This window comes from Carassius gibelio, chromosome B21 (genome assembly GCF_023724105.1).
Source record: "Carassius gibelio isolate Cgi1373 ecotype wild population from Czech Republic chromosome B21, carGib1.2-hapl.c, whole genome shotgun sequence".
In the NCBI taxonomy this organism is placed as follows: Eukaryota; Metazoa; Chordata; class Actinopteri; order Cypriniformes; family Cyprinidae; genus Carassius; species Carassius gibelio.
Genome location: NC_068416.1, coordinates 25,201,179 through 25,222,616, shown reverse-complemented (window position 1 = coordinate 25,222,616; position 21,438 = coordinate 25,201,179). Strand labels below are relative to the sequence as shown.

General features: G+C 35.9%; 1 protein-coding gene across 4 annotated transcripts; it reads right to left on the bottom strand.

The window, feature by feature from the left end:
* Positions 1–343: 343 nt before the first annotated feature.
* LOC127986627 (uncharacterized protein C18orf25) lies at positions 344–20,121 on the bottom strand. 4 transcript variants are annotated; one of them, XM_052588938.1, is made up of 5 exons: positions 19,926–20,121; positions 17,132–17,886; positions 7,365–7,442; positions 6,079–6,172; positions 344–5,047 (listed from the first exon to the last, which is right to left on the bottom strand). In XM_052588938.1, exons 2-5 carry the CDS (start codon positions 17,814–17,816, stop codon positions 4,882–4,884), a joined length of 1,023 nt encoding a protein of 340 aa, XP_052444898.1. In that variant the 5' UTR covers positions 17,817–17,886; positions 19,926–20,121; the 3' UTR covers positions 344–4,881. The 4 variants fall into 4 exon arrangements, 3 of the variants coding, with proteins under 3 accessions (XP_052444898.1, XP_052444899.1, XP_052444897.1); XR_008160904.1 differs by having other exon boundaries at positions 4,903–5,047; positions 6,024–6,172; XM_052588939.1 differs by lacking the exon at positions 7,365–7,442.
* Between the last annotated feature and the right edge of the window lie 1,317 nt (positions 20,122–21,438).

The following is a 21,438-nucleotide window of genomic DNA, read 5'->3' as shown; positions in this document are numbered from 1 at the left end:
GGCCTTAATATCTATTCAAACTGAATTAAGTCTCTTATAATATCTTGGATAAAAATAGCAGAATTCATACCATCAAACTTTTTGTGAAGTAAAGCCAGCAGACACATGAGCTCACATTAGCATACAGCTGCGGTGTCTGGATGAGGGAAAACTCCTATTGCTTTGTCATTAGGGATGAACAGAGCCTCTTGTGGCAGGTGCCTAGCTGTGACCTCCGGGGGTCAGAGGTCACCGGCTGCTTTCCCACACTGGAGTCTTTATTACACAAAGTTTGGCTGTTCTCTGTGGCACTCAAGCATTCACAAGTTTAACTCATTTTAATAAAAAACACAAGAAATCACAATTGTACTCTTTAAATATCTCTATTTATTTATCTTAAAATAGTTTTATTTCTTCTACATAAATGTAATAAGGAAGAAAGACTTGCGTAAGCAAAAAATATGAACACTCTTTTGCTGTTAATTTAAAATACTGTCAAAATGAAACGAACAAAAAGAGAGTAACATGATTAAATTAAAGAGAAAGTGTTTTTCAAATGCAGTGGAAAACCAAGTAAAAACCCAAACCCCTCGTGTCACATGACTTCTATGACGTTCGGTCGCACAGGTCTGTCCCTCTGTTCTTGGTGTTTTAGGATTCTTTAATCCGTCTCAAATTACTAAACATTCCAACAGGAAACACTAGACACATGATTGGAGACAAAACACAGGCGAGGAGGAGGAGGAGGATGTCATCAGAATGATGTTCAGTTGCACCAGCACAATGCTATGAAATCTGAAACATAACATTTAGAAATGCTAAGAAATAAAAAGCCAGGTACATCGGCGAGAACATTTGACAACATCTGGAATAGTTCAGATGTCATCTTTAACTCAGTTCAATGTGGTTCCAAACCCGTACAATGCCATACATGGAAAACCAAAAGAGAGAATTTTGTAGAATCATGTTCTCTTCCTTACAATGAAAGTTAATGGGAACTAATGCTGTGGAGCTCCAAAAATGTCATAACTTCTAAAGCATTTCAGTGCACAAAAATATAATTAAATGCACTTCTGGAACTTAAGATTAATATGTTTGATAGATGTCTCTCCTTCTTATCAAGGCTGCATTTATTTGCTTAAAAATTTGTATTATTATGAAATATTTGTACAATTTAAAATAACTGTTTTCTATGTGAATAGGGTAAAATGTAATGTATTCCTGTGATGGAAAGCTGACTATTCAGCATCATTCCTCCAGTCTTCACACTTATCAGTGTTGTAAACAATGCGGATAATAATTTTTTTTTCAAGATTCTTTGTTGAATAGAACGTTGAAAAGAGCAATTTATTTGAATTGTAATTTTTTTTGTAACTTTATAAATATCTTTACAGTAACTTTCAAACAATTTAATGCAGCCTTGCAGAATAAAACAATCAATTCCCTTAAAAAGCACTGACCCCTTTAGAACATTACTGTATACAGACCATACGTATGAATATGCATAAGTGAAAATGAGATTTGAGAGCTCCGTATAAGAACATTTTCCTTAAACAATTCATTAAATTTGCATGAACTAGTTTAGTAGTGGTTTAATGTCACTTTTGGAGATTTACAGCATCTGTCGCCATCTTTTGTGTTGTACAGGTTTAGAACAACACGAGAGCGATTCAATGATGATGATTTTAGTTTTATATGTGAACTATCCCTATAAAGCATCAGCTCCGAAACCATCTCTTTCATCCCAGAGAGTGCAGGACTGTCTCTGTGCTCTCTGCTAACACAGGAAGAGCAGATAGCACACATTCTGGGAATGCTAGTGTCCACAGGCACTAGTGACAGATGTGCCCAATTTTAACTCTGAAAGGACTTCCTTTCCGTCACAAAAGCAGCCTGAACATGAGGCAGCAGCTGGCTTCACTATTGAGGACAGAGAAGATAAAGTCTGAGAGTTTGAGAATGGAAATTGCTTGCGCTTGACAGAGGGATGCGTTTAAAAGTGTAAAAAAATCTTGTTTTCAGATGACAGGAGAGCTAGTTAAGGAAGAAAATGAAAATAAAGAAAGTACATTTCTCTGCTACTCTCAGTTTTCCTGCTTTGCAACTTCAATTTCCCTTTTTCAGTAAGCTGTTATTCATTTCCTGTGATTGACAGAGGCAAAGGTCCAATCAAACTCTTAGAGGGGCGGGGCACAGTTAAAGGCGGGGCTAAGTGAGCCAAAATGGCCACCGGCACAGTTTCAAAACCTGCAGGGTTTGATGGTGATACACAAGCTAAAAAAAAAGCAGAATAATTCACATTCAGGTCGTGAGTGCTCCTCACACACAGTGGTCTGACAAGAGACAATCATGAGGGAAAAAAACTAAAGAAAACCAACCTTTCTCTATATCTGACGGTAGACAGACTGAATATATTGCCAAGACTCAAAGTTAAAGGGATGGTGTGCCCAGAAATGAACATCTTGTCATTATTTAGTCCCCTTAATCCAAATAAAAACCTGTGGGACTTTTTCTTCTGATAAACACCAAAGGAGATGTTTTGAAGAATTTTCATGTTGCTCTTTTCCATATGATGAACGCATAGTGACTTTCAATCTCCATAAATGAGAGTAAAGCACCATAACACTAGTCCATATCAAATTTGAATGGAAAAAAAATCAGCATGAATACTCTTTAAATCATCTTCAAGCAGAAAGTTAGCCAAATGGGTTTTAAAAGACATGAGGGTGAACAAATGATGACAGGTTTCATTTATTGGGTGAACCATCCCTTTAATACGCAGTTTTCAAAATGCATATTCATATTGCTCTTTGAACAAATGATTTATATATGTAACATCAAGTAAAACACAGCAAGTATCAATAAATAGCTTCAGTTGTGTATGGGATAGCATGATGCAACCATAGAAACATGTATATAAAACAAAAGTTGTGGTTAAACTGCTTAAAAACGCAAATTAGACACCATTTAGAACAAAAATCACTGCTTTTTCTCATCACATATTGATTGTATTCACAAAAAGATACACTACAGGTCGAAAGTTTGGAATTATTCATATTTCTTTTTAAAGACGTCTATTCTCCCCACCAAGACTCTATTTATTTGATTAAAACACAGTAACTAATATTGAGAAAATATTATCATTTCAAATAGCTGTGTTCTACTTGAATATATTTTAAAATGTAATTTATTTCTGTGATGTGCAGCTGTATTTTCAGCATCATTCCTCCAGTCTTCAGTGTCACATGATCCTTCAGAAATCATTCTGATTTACTGATTTAATGCTTAAGAAACATTTATCATCATCAGTTTTGAAGAAATTTGTGCTGCTTATTATTTTTATTTTTAAATGTCTTTACGGTCACCTGTAATTAATTTAATGCTGAATAAATGTATTGATTTCTTCCTTAAAAAAATCCTTAGCCCAAACGTTTGAATGGTAGTTTATCACTGTTGCAACAAATGATTACACAGCAAAAATGGTTTATTAAGAATAAGAATATTTGTATAATAAGAAGACTGGAATAATGATGCTGAAAATACAGCTACGGATCACAGCAATGATCAAAACATATTTACATAGATGCTTATTCTAAATTATAATGATATATCACAAATATTAAAAATTTTCTATATTTTTTTTTATCAAATAAAAGCAGCCTTGATGAGCATAGCACACTTCTTTCAAAAACATAAAAAATTCCAAACGTTTGACTGCGGGTGTATTTGAATAAGACGTTCCACTGGCATAATAAAAGCAAGGACCCATTTCATGACAATGCAAGATGTATGAACATGCTCTGAAAACCTCTAATGCTCAGGGCACACACACTCGCTCGCACACACACAAATGTACTGTGAAAGCAGTATTGGGTGAGGAACACACACTCCAAGGATTCTCCCCACACAGCAGAGCAGCTTCAAACGATTGACCGTGAACACACACACAATCTCTCTCTCACACACACTCACACACACACAAACAAACACAGAGCAGTGGGGCGCTCGCTAAGTAAGACCAGCAGGTCTCGGCTAACAGCTCTTCAGCAGCTAAACAGGAAGTTACATCACAAAAACGGGTTGGGGTGGTTCAGCAAGTGACTCCTGAGGACGACAGCAGGATCATGTAAGTGTGGCTGTTTTTTTGGGGGGGCGAAGTGACTCAAAAGAAGAGAAGACGTTGAAATCTCAGGTTGTGATAAAGTAAAACATCCCCCATTTGCCATTATGAAATGAGCGATTAAACTTTCTTTGGCTGAATCTCACAAAAATGCCCCAAAATCAATAGAAAGAAATAAAGAAATAAACAGGGTATTTTCTAAATTTGACATGTTCATAAACAGTCTAACGTAGAGCATCCATGGATTACAGCATTACAGAAAACATTGACAAGGAGAAAATTATTTTAATAATATAACACAATTACTTTTTTTTTAAAATCAAATCATTACATTTTAACTATTTCAAATGATGGTCTTTTTAAAAAATGACTATCAATAAATGTCAATTAAAAAATCTTAATAGTCTTGATTGTTTATGGCTCGTCTTGATTTTGGAGTGAAATATGACCATTTTTTGTGAGATTCACCCATTGACATTGAGTATTAATTTCTATAAGGAAGCCCCATATTTGGTTTTTATCTCAGACCAGTATGACGTTTATCATGGGTATTTGCTCATTAACCATTACCACCCGATAAAATCTGCTGTCATTTATTCACATTGCTGTCTCACAGTAGCAAGTAATTCATCAGGCAATATCAAAGTGTATCAGAAGCAAACATTGAGCAGTTTGAAGTGTTTTTCATTTAATGAAAGCATCGTTCTGTGTTCTGGTTTGAGTCACTCGGCCCACCAGACACATGTATATGAGTGTGTATCTAAGCGTGTGAGTGTGTTTGATCACAGCAGGTATCTGTGGCGGTCTTCATCCAGTGTCAGATCCACCACCTCAGGAGGAGGAACCCAGACGGACTGCGCCGAGACGGACGTCCACTGAGCCGGAGCTCTCTGCTTCCAGGAAGAAAGCGACTGGATGACTCCACCACGAGGAAACCTGGAGACCACGCTGAAAATAACATCACAACAGTCACAAAATAAACTCGTCAGAATACAAAGTAGCTTGAAAAATGAAATAAAAAGGGTTTCTGCTGCTCTTAATCCACCCTTCCACATATAAATGTCTTAAAAACACTTAAATATGAGCTCAAAGTTGGCAACAAATGTTGCATATAGTGCAAAAAATTAATAACTTATTTGGCATTTATGCCTTGTTTCATTCAAATATGTAAACATTCTCAAATCAAGAAAGATTTAGGCCTACTTGAGTCACAAAAAGTCTGAAGAAAAAGGGACTATGCTTAAAAGAAGAACATATGTGTCAAAGGGGAATGAAAAAGTTGATTTTTCTGAGGAGATATTTTCTTCTTGTTCTAATATCTTTCTAACTGGCAAATATTTGCTCTGGATTTAAGCACAAACTTAATTTCTCAGAAAACTAGATTTTAGATCTCAGGTGAGTGTATCTTGATTTAATAATGTTAAGATATTTGTAACAGAAAAATACTGAGAATGATGCATGCAACTTTATGAAATGAAGATTTTCTGCTCCAATTTAATGCCTTCATTAATGAATTAAGACTTTTTAAGAAAACCTTGTTCATGATACCCAACGCATTTAATAAATGCTAATGATTTGGTCCCTTTTATAAAGTACTAAAATTAAGTCAAATCCTATTTCCTGGTTGCATATACAAATGGCTAGAATCAAGATCAGGTTTGTTGCATTGGGTGTAATATAAAGCATTATGTATAGGAGCTGCAACCAGTCATTTATTTATCAATCAATCACTTTTTATGGTTTTTGCTTCTTAAAAATAATTTATAATAGTCTTAATATTCAGTGTAGTTTCAGGTTATGATACAAACAACAGGTTATGATACAACTCTACAAGAATTGTTGTTTAAATTCACTTGAACTACCAATTTACAATTCTGAAAATTATTGTTTAGAACCAAAATATGATGTGCATGTTATTGATTACCTAGTTAGCATATGAATACTACTAAATGACTGCTGAATGGCGAGGATGGGCTCACCCGGCGTTCTCTTGAACTCCAACGATCTCCACTTCACTGTCTGTGGACGCCAGACTCACCTGAGACGGCTGGACTTCTACTGCAGGAACTGCACCTACACAAACAACACACTTCATTCAGCAAAAAACCTACAGCTTCAACATTCACTGCCATCCTCAGAATGAAATGTGAGAGAAACTGACGTAACACGCCAGGAACACAACACGCATGCACAAAAACACGAATGTACAAACAGAAATCAAACTGTCTGGATTTCACTTCTACATACAAAATGTCCTGTAGTTGAGGTCAGAACATATTCATCTCAGTAAATGTGAGGTAATGGCTGCGTCACAATATGCACACTAAAACTATTAAAGTGCCCCTCTTATGGATTTTTGAAAATGACCTTTCATGCAGCGTGTAACACAGCTCCAAGTGAATAAAAACATCCTGCAAAGTGTTAAATCTGAAAGTGCACCGTGTATAAAGTTACTGTCTTTTGAAAGAAAGAGTCAACTCTGAATCATTGAAACAAGTCGTTTTTAAAACAAATCTCAAGCCCACTTGTTGGTCTTTTCCTATTGGTCTGAATAAAAACGCAAATTCATTCTTTGCCACTAGATGCCGCTTTTGGAGCAGTAAAATAACGGTTTCCCCGTTAATGCTGTAAACAAAGCAGCACTGCACTCACAAACACTGCTTTATTAGGCATTACAGGTGAGATGAGATGAAAATGAGACCAATTACCGCAGATTTGCATCACGCAAAGGATGGGTTTGGAAAAATGTATCGTGGAGCGAATCGTTTGGAGAGTCGTTGAGCAAGTAAGATAAAAATGAATGCATATTATAAGACGATGAAAGTGTTTTTTGATCTTGCGTGCATGTCAACCTGTTGTTGGGGACACCCAAAACCAAAATATGAATGTTTTATTACCCATAATAGGGGGACTTTAAACGCAACGTTTAACTTACACACAATTGATTTTAGTGGAAATTGTGGTGGCCCCAGTGGTTCTGCAAAAGTAATTTTGTTCAAAATTAATTAAATTGAATAAGTTTATTAAATCACACCCATAATAATAAAGTTACTGTAGGTGCTTTCCAATTTTGTGAACGAAAGAGGGTGAAATTGTACAAAAATCAAAAAACGTCTCTACGCAAGGCATTGTGATCTAACAGCATTGTATTGATGCACTTTTTTTTTATTTATTAAAAAACAAGTTTGCTAATCTAATATTAGTATGCCAATTGAGATGCAGCCATTGCATGTGAATGTACAGTCATACTACATTAGAAACGAACCTGAGAGCGACTGCGACTGCTGTTCCTGTTCGGAGTGAGTGTCTGAAATATCATAGTGTCCAATCACTGCAGGACCCACTGCAACACACACACACACACACACACACACACACACACACACACACACACCGTTCAGAAGATTCGCCAACGTATCTGTACAAGCAGAATTCTGCAATCACATTAGTTCCTTTGGAAAATCTATCTATATTTCCAAATGCTGGATTAAAGATTAAAGTGAAACATTAAGTGTTTTGCTTTTAGGTTTACACTGCTTTTCTATCATGCTGCCGACTGCCACAGATCATTATATTATTCCCTAAATAAAAAATGTAATTTAAACCCCATTTACATTAAATGCACAATGGATATTTTACAGGCAATAAAGCATTAACCCTCATTCTGAGAGATATTTTGAAGAATGCTGATGGCAGTCATTGACTATTGTACATACTATGGAAGTCAACAGCTACCGCCAACTGTTTGGTTACCAAAGTGTCTTCTTTTGTGTTCAACAGAAGAAAGAAACTCATAAAGGTTTGGAAAGAACTTGAGTGAGAGTAAATTACAGAATTTTCAGTTTTGGTGAGCTGGAACGTGTTACACTTGCGTCGTTCATAGTCAAAAATTATCAAAAAATAGTACATAAGTTTCTCTTTATGCGATATTATCACCACATATTGGATTCAAGCTTATCAACTTTTTTTTTTTTTTTTTCTGAACTACATTATTGATCTAAGCTTAGTTTTTGAGAAATTCCTGACAAAACTATCCATAAATAATACCTTTTGTTCACTGGAAAAAGTGTTCAGGATCCCTTTTTCCCCCACAATGCAACATTTTCTAAGAAAAAAAGGATATTCAACAGTAAAAAATTATTAAAGGTTTTAAAGGGTTAGTTCACCCAAATAGCAAAATTATGTCATTAATGACTGACCCTCATGTCGTTCCAAACCAGTAAGACCTCTGTTTATCTTCGGAACACAGTTTAAGATATTTTAGATTTAGTCCGAGAGCTCTCAGTCCCTCCATTGAAGCTGTGTGTACGGTATACTGTCCATGTCCAGAAAGGTAAGAAACACATCATCAAAGTAGTCCATGTGACATCAGAGGGGCAGTTAAGAGATTTTTGATGCATTGAAAATACATTTTGGTCCAAAAATAGCAAAAACTACGACTTCATTCAGCATTGTCTTCTCTTCCGGGTCTCTTGTGAGAGAGAGTTCAAAACAAAGCAGTTTGTGATATCTTGTTCGCAAACGAATCACTCGATGCAACCGGATCTTCATGACCAATTCACCAAATCGAACTGAATCGTTTTAAACGGTTCTCGTCTCCACTAAGCATTAATCCACAAATGACTTAAGCTGTTGAATTTTTTAACATGGCTGACATTCCCTCTGAGTTCAAACAAATCAATATCCCGGCTCGTTATCTGGCTCGGCTCGGTGTTCATCTTCAGTTCTCTCTTCACAGCAGTTCAGTCAGTCTACTGTTTGAGTAAATGAATTACTCCGGGATATTGGTTTGTTTGAACTCAGAGGGAGTGTCAGCCACACTAAAAAAGTTAACAGCTTAAGTAATTTGTGGATTAATGCATATTAGAGACGCGAACCGTTTTAAACGATTCAGTTCGATTTGGTGAACTGGTTCAAGAAGATCCGGTTACATCGAATGATTCATTCGCGAACCCAATATCACAAACTGCTTTGTTTTGAACTCTCTCACAACAGACACGGAAGAGAAGACAATGCTGAATAAAGTCGTCGTTTTTGCTATTTTTGGACCAAAATGTATTTTCGATGCTTCAAAAAATTCTAACTGACCCTCTGCTGTCACATGGACTACTTTGATGTTGTTTTTCATGAGGGTCAGTCATTAATGACATAATTTTGCTATTTGGGTGAACTAACCCTTTAAGACTACAAAGACTATCTTTTTTCCTTTATATAATAACATGCACTGATGAACTGTTCCTTATAAGACCAGGAGGATGTTATTAAATTGAGTAAATATGGTAAATTTTTTCTTGTTTTCAAAAAACGTTCTACAAAATTGTAGTCTGTGATAATGTCCCATACATGGACATTAAACGTAAACTAGCTGGATAATGAGGCTATGAAAAGTAAGGCAAAACAGATGAATGCTGGTAAAATACTTGTATATTTATTTACCAGCTCTCAACAAAGCAGATATCACAGATCAACTAGGTGTTACATAGACATGAAAACACAACTGAACGTCGCCAGGCACACTTTTACGTTCGGTGAGGCAGTAGTATAGGACATTAAAAATAAAGAAAACATTTGGAACAAATAAAAAAAGACATCCATCTCGGTTGACTTATTTCTTGGTTTCTAAGGAAGGAAGGAAATTCTGTCCTCCATCTAAAACATTATGACATTAAACTTAGGCAGCCAGGTTATTATAACACCAAAAAGGCATAAAAAATTAAACAATCTCCTATCAGACACTCTGTACAGTAAAGCAGTACACCAAATAGCTTTCAAGTCCTCCTGTAAGTCCATAACTAGAGTAAACATCGAACTATGAGTTTGTGTTCGTATGGAGGAAGCACATGACGTGCCAATCTCGTTACTCTCGCCAGCACGTATTTCACCCTAAAATCAAAAAGAAATTACATTAAATTATATTTGGAAATATAATTAAGCCCATTTATATGCATATTAATAATTTCGAAATGGTGACATTAGCGACTAAGAAAAAATTATCTTATTGCAGTAAAATGCAAAAAAAAAAAAAAAAAAACTTTTTATCAGTATTTGTTCTCCTGCATTTAATTAGATTTTGTTTTTAATAAAAAATTATAATAGGATTTTTTCAAAACCACAATGCAATGAGAAGCACCAGCTCAAAGTAAAAACAACCAGATATGAATTAATGTGTAACTGTCACTAAAATTATTTCAAAATGCATCAAAAGTTAATGCTTTAAAATTTCAGCTTTGTTGTTTTTAAGTAAACATTAACTTTGGGGTAAAATACGACTGACATTTTTATAGAAATCGCCTTTAAATAGATATGTATAGCCAAAAAAGTGAACAGCATCTCTTGCTTCACACATTGTGTCCAGAAGTAGTATAATCAGTTTATTGCATGTGCATCACAGACTGTTTCTATCAGTGTTTGATGTTCGTTTGCGTGTCGCAAGTTAGTATTTAGCATAAAAAGCTATGTACAGGCTGTCATCACATTACAGCTCTCTGTTGTCTGCTTATATCATGCATATTCTGCTTTGGGAGAAGCGAGTAAATAAGAACCTAAACCAATCCACAATGCAAACAAGAGATCTTTGGTAGACATGCTGGCCCAGATGAAGACAATGAGACACATGGGGGTCGATGCGAAGTCTCATGTGGAAATAACGTCATGAAACAGTTCTAGAGACCAGACAAATGAATATTTTAAACGATTCATCTCCAGGTGAAGTGGAAGACGCTGGCTCTCCCAAAGAAATGAGATCGCAAAGGCACTGAGTGTGGAGGGCGGCCCTGAGATGGCAATATAAAACAAACAACGGAAGAAAGACACATGAAGTTAAAGAAATGTCTGTCTGTCTTTATTCATCCTCATGCTGTTCCAAACCAGAAAAATAAAATTATTACGCCAAATCTGAGTTTTAGAATATTCAGGATCTTTTTTACAATGGCAACTGGGTCTGTCAACCTCCAAAAAAAATACAAAAAAGCATAAAAGCCTTCCATATAACTCAATATTTTTATTAAATATTTTTCATATTTTTATAATTCAATGGTGTTTTTTTAATTTCATTTTTTTTCATTCAAATCATTTCTAAAGCCAGGGTTTTTATAGCTATTTGTCCTGTTATGTAAAACTAATTAATAATTAACCATTTCATCTCATTTTTATTTTTCATGTTTTTATAATTCAATGGTGTTTTTTTATTTTATTTTTTCCTAGAGCCAGGGTTTTTATAGCTATTTTTCCTGTTATGTAAAACAAATTAATAATTAACCATTTCATCTCATTTTATTTTTGATTAACCAAAAAAAAAAAAAGAAAGTTAACTGAAACAGACATTTCTCATTTTAATTCTGTTTACTAAAATTATATACTAAAATAAACAAAAATATGAAATAAGGCAAACACACACATATATATTTATATATAAAGTTACATATACAGATGTATAAAAACAAAACTACCAAAAATGACAAAAACTACAATGAAAAAGTAAAAAAATTTAAACATTCAAAAATGCATAAAACTATAATAGTATCATATATTAGCATGATACTAAAATAACACTGCCTGGAGCTTGACAGACTCAGTTTCTTGTTCACTTTCTTCAGATTACCACAATATTCCTTTAAAAAAATGCACATTTTGTATTGCATGCAAGAAAGCCAAATGGGTTCAGAAAGGCATGAGGATGAGTAAATGTTTCATTTGCAGGAAAACTGATCCTTTAATAGGTAGAAGGAGATGTGGAAGCCAGAATGAAGATGAATTTAGTAAGAAATAAAGAGAAAGTTTGTGCACTGTCCTAAGCCTCCACTTCAGCAGTCGGCACAGTGATGTTGTGTCAATGTTCTTTAAACGTTGGGTTCAGACGGCTCTGCGCTTCCATTGACACCAGCAGTCTGAGGCGGTGGAACCGTGATGGCGCTGAGTCGAGCCATCTGATAGGCCGCCAGCGTTTCCTGGGACTCCGACGACGGCAGAAACGAGCTAACATGGCTCCGCCCCTCTTGATTTTCACCAGACGAAAGGTCATCGTCTGAATGCAGGCGGGTCAATCTGTCCATCCACACACGGAAGCGCTCCTCGGTCTGTCTCTGCATCGCGGCGAATCGCGTAAGAGCTTCCTCCAAGACTCCGCCCAGGGTTCCACTGGCCACGCCCAGGTCAAGATGGCCCCGCCCACGTGCTGAAGCTCCAGAAGCGTCCGCTCGGCGTTGGCCAGCTTAAAGACAGACGGCAGTGCCGAGAGAGAGACGTCAGACACACAGGAAGGCAGAAAGCGGCGGCGTTATTGCGTGCACACCGGCGAGCATGCTGGGGACATTCATGCAGCTCTCGCAGTGCATTCTGGGTACAGTTCACCAATGGTCACATGACTAAAGACGGCTTAAAGATCACACAGTGAGGAAGATACCAGCTTTTTCACCACCGTAACACCAACCAATCCTCAGAATATTACATCTGAAGAAATAAAGACAGAGGTGTTACAACTACAGATGTTTGAAATGAACCGGTCTGAAAAACTACTCTACTACTGCAGCATCATTGTGTTGTTCAGAGACTTATCAGAGAGCAGATGAATTTCTGAACAATAAATGCCATCCTGAGAGATAATCAATGAGTAAAAGATAAATTAATAGGATATTACGCAAACCTTATTAAAGACCTCACAAATTATGCGTAATACAGGAATGTTATTAAGATCAGATGATTTGACAAGCTTTTTGAAAGTGGTGAATGTGCACAAAAGTTATATAAAGAATGAATTTAGAGGCATAACTTCAGAGGAAAATACCTTAGAAACATTGCTTGTGTTGTAATTGCTATCTAAAACCATTAATAAATTGACTTTGTTGACTAAAAGCTAAAAAAAAAAAAAAAAAAAAAAAAAAAAATTAAATATTAGGTGAAAAGTTAGTAAGTTGGAAATGTTGCCTTGACAATAAACAGAAAAAAAAATTTTTGAAGATAAAATGACTGAAAACTGAAATTAAAGCTATAAAAGAAATAAAAATGCATAATGACAAAAGCTGATTAAATTACTAAAACTAAAATTTAAAATATACAAAAATACAATTTCAAAAAAACAAAACAAATACTAAAATAAATTGGCAAATATTCAAAATAAAAGTGAATCCAATAAATACTACAATGATATAATAGTAATAATACTAAAATAACACTGCTGCAAAAGCATCTGCTTTAAAAAAAAAAATAAATAATAATATTTATAATAACACGCTCCACCAACGATCACATGTACTGAGATTCAACTCATGCCATGCCAACAATGTGGCCCCAAACAGGAAACCGCCCCCTGGTGGCCCAACAAGGACATAATGCATTTCCTAACTAACAAGCATGTAGAAGAACAAGTGAACAGAAAACTGCAGACACATTACACACACAAGCCACAGATAAAGGACACTAAGACAACAGATACTGATGCATATGAAAGACAAGACAGAATGAAGAACATCTTGTGATATTCTAACGCAAACCTTTCATCCAATACCTGATATTATTGACCTCCTCCAATCAAACAGACTTAACTCTGCATTCATTACAATGAAATTCATTTTGTGCATCAGCATTCATTGTAGATCAAAAATATACTTGATAATAATGTCATTGTGTTTAATTGCTACTTTAGAGAATATCTATTGCTTGAACTATTGTTTGTAGAAAAGCAACATCTTTGGACTATTAAACGCACAAAAACCTTACGCAAATTAGATGCTGTGTATTTTGTTATACTTGACCTTGGATTTGAAAGCTTGTAAAGATTATTCAGAGTAAGGTCAGAATGCGGTTGTATTATGATTGCGGGAAAACATTCCTCACCTGCCGCTTTGCGCTATGAGGTCATTCAACATGCATTCACAGAAACACACACCTGACCACTGCAGGAGACTGGTGTGTGATTGACCCGATCTATGAGTGTGTGTTTATTCAACCGTTCCGTCATTCAGAAAACATGCACCAAACAATGCATGAGAGAAATGAAACGTCTAAATGGCTTTACTGCAGGTGTTGCTTTGTTTTGAGACTACAGATGGGAATCGTCAGTTTCGATTTACTCACAATCTGATTCCAAAACGATTCTCGAAGCATCTCAGTGGGTTTTAGTGAGATTTTATACTCCTATATAATATAATACATATACCCTCATCAAAAAACATAAGTCAGTATAATCTCAAATAGCATAACATTAATAATAATAACCTATTACTACAATTGAGTACACAATGATCAACTAAAAATAATAAATACTTCTTTTTTTAAATAAATTACTGTAATTTTACTGGCATAATTATAGATAAATTATATAACATTTTTCCCACCCCTTTTCTGAACCAGTTAAAAACTATGTACCGATTACTGGCACCATATAGTTATTTTATTTTATTATTTTGTAAGTCATTTAGTGAGATGGTCAGGAAAGTAATTCTTTATTGAAATAATCATAATGATAGTAACACAATGATTCTTTAAATAAAAAAAAGTAAACAAATATATTTCATTGTTGTGATTTTACTGGCACCATACAAGTTATATTTTCTCAGTCAGATGAGCAATTATTTATTGTAATCAGCATTAATAAAATACATTATCAATTAAAATAATTACAATGAAAATGTATTTAAAAAATCATAAGTTAAAAATTAAAAATAGCATCTTCAATAATAATCATAATTATTATTATTATTAATAGCAATATAAGTCACTAGAAAGATAAATGTTTTGCTTATTCATTGGCACTGATATATTTAAGTGAAATGGTCAGATAAGTAATGTTTTATTGTCATTAACATTAATATTATTATTATCATCAGCGTATTTACTAATAATATAGAAAAAGTCATATTAATTGTTACATTATAAACATTCTTCATTATCTGAGGCCCCGTTTACACTCGAGATCTAAAACGCATAACGCTTGCTATGGTTACGACGATCGTTTACACTACTCCGGCGTTTTCAACTCTGCGTTTCACTGTAAACTGACCAAAACGAAGACTTTTGAAAATGATGGCGTGGCTTCCCATATTTGCTCTGCGTATCCTTGAGCAGCATGTGTACACAATAACATCATGCTCACTGTTGTCAAGCACGTAGACGTGTCCGTGATCTAAATGATAGGGAATGTACAGATCCATATCTATGTCTGTACCTGCATAAATGGTCATGTGACATGCATTTTAGGTTGCAACAGTCAGAAATGCCAGTGTAGGGCAGAGGTGTAAAATACTTGAGTAATAATTTTACTTGATTACTGTACTTAAGTATTATTTTGGGGGATTTTGTACTTTTGTACTCAACTACAATTTAAAATGACTACTTGTACTTTTACTTGATTACATTTCTGAAGAAAAAAAAAAACAGTACTTCTTACTCCTTACAATTTTATTTGATCTTGAAAAGTATATTGTATTCTTATTTTATCTTATGCACATTAAATATGGTAAACAGAAGCTCAAACGTGTGCCTGACATGAGAACTAATGATCATTGTTTTCATGCATCAAACACATTTCTACTTCAATTGTGACTCAAATGTCTGGCTTCAAAAGTTCACCATCAAATCTGAGGAAGCATATTGAGGTAGCAAAGTTGCGTTTTCCCGCCAAAAAAACTTTCATTATTTGTTCTGTTTTAAAAGAGCCATTAGCTATGTAATATATTAGCTGAATGCACCAAATTGAGTGCAAATGAAATCAGTGATGAGAATTTAAATAGTTAATATTTGTATGGGATTTTTTAAATAAATGTTACAAATCTCAAAAACAATGTTTAAATAAACATTATATGCTAAATTAATTGTAATTCATATTTAGTGATGTTCTTGTTGTATTTACAGTATATCATTATATGAATCATTAAATAGGAATTAGGTGTCAGTTAATTTTTTTTAATCTTTATAATTACATGCTTATCTCATTAATCTAATTAGTCACAAATAATTATTTAGTAATATTGGCTAAGAAAAACACTCTAAATGCCCCAAATAGACAGTGACGTTGAATAGACAACAAAAATAAAGTGTCCTTTAAACACGTTAACGGTGTAGGTTTTAACTCTATTGACTCTCCTCATTAATTCAACACGTTCTTGTATTCTGTCTGGAACATATTTCTAGCCTCTCCATCACATCTTGCTCTTCAAAGGGATAGTTCTTCACAAAAATGAAAATTCCCTGACCATTTACTGGACCTCTGTCATCCCAGATGTTCATGACTTTCTTTCTTCACATGAACACTAGCAAAGATTTTTAGTCCATATAATGCAAAGGGACAGGACTACTTCAGAAACCAAACAAAGTGAACTAGACGGTCAAGATTCAAATATTGGTATCGTTTCACAGTGATTCAATAACAGGGGTTGCATGAGTTAGTTATATTCTCTTTGTGTATAGTTTCTGAAGTGTCATTTTGGGATGTCCCATACACTTGCATTATATAAGGAGAATTTTTTTTTTTCTTCTAAAACTCGTTGTTTGTGTTCATCTGATAAATGTAAGTCATATAGGATGGCAAGAGGGTGGAAATGATGGAGATTCCTTTTAATCCCTTTTCCAATATTTTACTTCTTTTTTGGTGTAATGCTAGGTTTCATTTGAATTGTTGTTGTTGAACTAAATATACATGTTTGACCTGTGCCATTGCATTTTTTAGTTCTCTCACTTTAACGATTCTTCTGTATGTCTGTAAGAAAATAAGTACTTCCACTTTAATACTTGAGTATAATTTAAAGTTGTACTTTTACTCAAGTATGTTTTTTTGTACTTTTATTACTTTTAGTTGTACTTTTATTCAGTGAAGAGTTTACTCAATTAAAAGTACACTTGTACTTTCACTTGAGTAAAATATTTGAGTACTTTCTACACCTCTGGTGTAAAGTCTTAAAACGAAAATGCACTGGTGTAAACGGGGTCTGAGAAAGAACAGTGATGCATCAGCGAATCGATTTGTTCAGGATCTGTTTGTGATATATGCGTGTCCACACAAGTTAGCCTAGACAAAATGCTGTGTGTGTGTTCAGTTACCTGGTGCATGAGAGTTGACTCTCTCTCCATCGTTGTCGGACGAGGCCGTTAGTGGCGAGGACGAGGATGAGTGGGCTGTGATGTCGCTGTCGCTGGTGCTGCTGTCCTGAAGCACGTCAGGTTTGCGTCTCGCCGCAGCCTCACGTTTCTGCCGCAGCTGTCGCATGCGCTGCTTCTGCTGCTGGCTGCGCGGGGCTCTGACGCGCACGCGCCCGTTTACCTGCTTCTGATGGCAGCGGTTCTTCTTGGCCGCCATTGTCACGGAGGGCGTGTCACTCTCAGAATGCGAGCGCCGTGACTTCCTGCCGCCCATTTGAACGGGCGCCGGAGCTTCGTCTGCCGACGAGTCGGAGTCTCCCAGGTGACCGGAGGAGGAAGGCGACCGCTGGCAGACGGAGGAGTCGCTGTCTTCCTGTGCGCAGGACTGGTTGGCGGCCAGAGGCGGGTCTGTTTCATGCGGCTGCCCGGCGGCGGAGTCTCTATGAAGCTCGTCTAGTAAGCACGGCATGGAGAGCAGGCTGGGGGTGGGCTGTTTGTCAGGACTCTGAGAGCTGATTGGTTCTTCGCACGTCGGCGAGCTGGTGGGCGTGGTCTCTTGTCTCAGGGGCATGTCCTGCTCTTCTGTTGTGGCACCACCCTCTGTGGTGCATTCAGGGAGCTCGTTGGCCTTCTGAGCATCAGTCATCTCTGGATGGCGGGGCCAGGGGCGGAGTCTCTGAAGTGGCAGTTGATTGGTGATAAACGGGGCCGGTGACCTAGAAAACAGGAATCATGTGTCAATTCCAAGCCGATTGTTCTGATTTTATTGATTCATTTGAATTTCATGTTTTGCCACAATTCAATTAATTTTTTTAATTAAAGAATCATGATTTTGAATATAAATGACCAAATATTTGAATTCGACACTCTGACAATAAGTCAATGATGGCAGTAAAGAGAAAAGAACGACTCAACAGCATGTCGTCACGCGTGATTAAGCGCTCATGTCACACAATGCGCTTGCAGTGGAATAAAAAATAAATAATTAAAGAAGATGGAAGTTGAACTTCTTTTAAGAAATGCAAGTGGATCCGTCAAACGTGTCCATGTTTATAATGGAAAAAAGTTAAATGGAAAAGCAGCGCAATCTAATGAAAATCCTGTGAACTATTACTGTATGTCTGATATTTCATGTTTGCATCATGGTGACAGGCTGAAAGCTGCTGTTCATTGTTTTTACAGAACATTTATAGTAAAAAATACTCGACTGGTGTGTATTCCAGAAAGCACGGTTAACTTCTCATCAGTTAAACCCTGAACTTTCGGTTGATTAACCCAAAACCTGCTTACTCGAGGTTTGTTGGTTCCAAAAACGCATCCGGGAGTAACAGAGTATGTTCCTGGTTTACATGCAAGACCATCTCAACAGATCGACGAATCGAAGAGTCTATGGAAAAAGACGCTAAGAAAAATCGTTTCTTCTTCTGTTCAAAGGCTGTTTGACTTTGCATATTTGGTTCTAGGCCTGGCCGATAAAACGGTATCGATATTTATCAATGGTACACCTTCTTCGATATCGATATAAAAAAATTCAATATAGCAGACGATATAGGCACGTCACTCATAGCACACACAAACCAAACACATGCTGAAATGAATCCTGCTCCTGCCTGTGATGAAGAGATTTTTTTAATTTAAAATAGCATTTGAATGTTAAGTGTGCATCAGGGAGCGTCATGAATGCAGCGCGAGATGCGGTGATCATGTAAGTGACATCGTTGTAGTTTAATGTTTTGTTAGTCTACTCCAGCCCACGAGACGCGCTGCTGCTGCGTTACTCATTCAAAATATTTGAAAAATATAGAAGCTTAATGCGGAGAAGATCCTGATAAAGGTTAAAACCGAAACCAAGCCATTCACACTGATGTATTTTCAGCCGATATATTCCTCCAACAAAAATATCCCATAAAACAAGAACACACAAATAAGAAGGAGCTTATAATATTTTGGGCAAGAACATTTTTAAAATGTCCTTTCCCCAATTAATTTTACATTTCTTATAACCAAAAAACTAACATCATTTGTATTAACAATATAATAACATGTATTATTACAAGGCAAACACGCACACGCACTTGACTGCCACAGGTCAGATTTCCGCATAGGACTATGTTAACAAACTGTAACATAAGGATTTTAGATACAATGTCAACTTTGAAGTTAAATATAGATTCAGAAAGCGTTATAAAGGAGATCCCACATTCATGACGATAGAAATTACAGCAACAACCAGCATTAGGGATGGTATTTTGGCAAAAACTGTGGTTACCATGGTCATAATGCATCCCTCAACCCTCATGTATGAAGATCTGTTTATGACGCATGCAACAGCTCTTATTTGCAATGAAAAAACATCAGTGCATACTTCCTCAAAATCCCAGAATCAATTTATAAATCATTGTGCATGAATGCAATTCAACGCAACTCAATGCATCAATTAAATGAACGGAAAACGTCTCTTAAATAATAACAGAGATGGGGGAATGGTAAAACGAGCGAAAATAAATGTTGCATTATGTTACCACAGACACTCATCCTGCGACACACTGTTGCTGTAACACTTTCAGTCTGGAAGCTGCACTTTAACCGGTACACCTGCACGTCGCGTGGATATAACCCGCATTTGTGAATGTATAAACGCGTGCATTAATTAAAGTGAAAGTAGGTTTGGGACTAAACTGCAGTAGAGGCTCAAAATGGAGAGGCGAAGTGACAAGAGCGCGCTCGATAGCCGTCGACAGCTGCTTCACGTTACCTGGTTCAAATCTGTCCTCATGTGTGTGTTCTCCGAAACATCTCAGGCTCGCAGCGCCATATTCATCAGGAAAATATGGAGTTAACTAAAATTTTATTGAATAACTGTTGTGTTGTCGACTTTCCGACCGCTTTAGCGCAGTTTGCTAATTTAAAATGTCCCCACTAGCCGTCCCTGGAACAAATGTGTTCGTCATATCCGCTGCGGCGTAGCCGGAAAAAACAAAAGGCGCCACCGTGAGATTCGGAGAGGAATTGCGCTTAGTACAAACAGAACAGCATAGATTAAAAGTCAAGTTTATTATTACATTATTTACACGCTTTAATTTTATGGTTTACTTTCTAAAATTTTCCTTAATTTTTTTATGTTAATTATCGAGATAAACTGTTCATGAAGTCTACTTTCTGCTCCAGCTGGGCATCCAGGGCAGCCTTGGAGAAAAATAAAATGTTTCATGAAAAGCCCTATATTCAACAGAATAATAACAAATGGCAAAATAAAACTAAATTAATTAATAAAATTACCAGCTCTCGTTTGGCTTCCTCGATTTTCACCCATGCAAGGGCTGGACTTTGTGATTTTTTTTTTTTTAAGTTCAACCGTAATGAAATTGTTATGAAGTGTTATTTTAGTATTATTGACATACTATTATAGTTTTTATATTTCCCATTTTCATTTTACTTAAAGCTTTAGTAATTCTGTTAGGTGTTTATTTTTTATTATTAATTTCTTATGTCCATGTAGTTATGGCAGGTGGAGTATTCTGACGACAACTTTTCATAACTTTTCTGGACCTTGACACTGTTATTTACTTGGCAGTCTATGGGACAGTCTCAAGCCAGTCCAGGTTTTCATCCAAAATATCTTAAATCGTGTTCCGAAGACGAACAAAGCCAGAGATGTATAAAGTACTAGAGACCCATACTTGAGTAAAAGTACAAGTGCTCTATCAAAAAAATTACTTGAGTAGAAGTTGAAGTGCTCTTTAAGCACCACACTTAAGTAGAAGTACTAAAGTATTCAACATTTTTTGTACTTAAGTATTGCAAGTAGTCTATTTTAAAATTTACTACTCAAGTACTGAAAGTAAAAGTACAAGTATTGGGTTATGTAGTTATTAAAGAAAGTAGTCAAAAGTTTGAACATTGTTTTTACTATTTCAAATGATTAACATAAAGGACAATCACAATTCCTTTGACTGTAACTTTTTGTAAACAAAAAAACAGAGTAAAGGGTTATTTCGCCCAATTTGCAAAATTATGTCATTAATAACTTACCCTCATGTTGTTTCAAACATGTAAGACCTCCGTTTATCTTTGGAACACAGTTTAAGATATTTTAGATTTAGTCTAAGAGCTCTCAGTCCCTCCATTGAAGCTGTGTGTGCCGTATACTGTCCATGTCCAGAAAGGTAAGAAAAACATCTTCAAAGTAGTCCATGTGACATCATAGGGTCCGTTAAATATAAAAAATAGCAAAAACTATGACTTTATTCAGCATTGTCTTCTCTTCT

Coding starts and splice junctions, on each gene's coding strand:
- LOC127986627 (XM_052588937.1), bottom strand. CDS start 17,816: ATGACTGATGCTCAGAAGGCCAACGAGCTCCCTGAATGCACCACAGAG. Junction 12,309..17,131: donor AGTCAACTCTCATGCACCAG/GTAACTGAACAC, acceptor TCTGTCTTTAAG/CTGGCCAACGCCGAGCGGAC.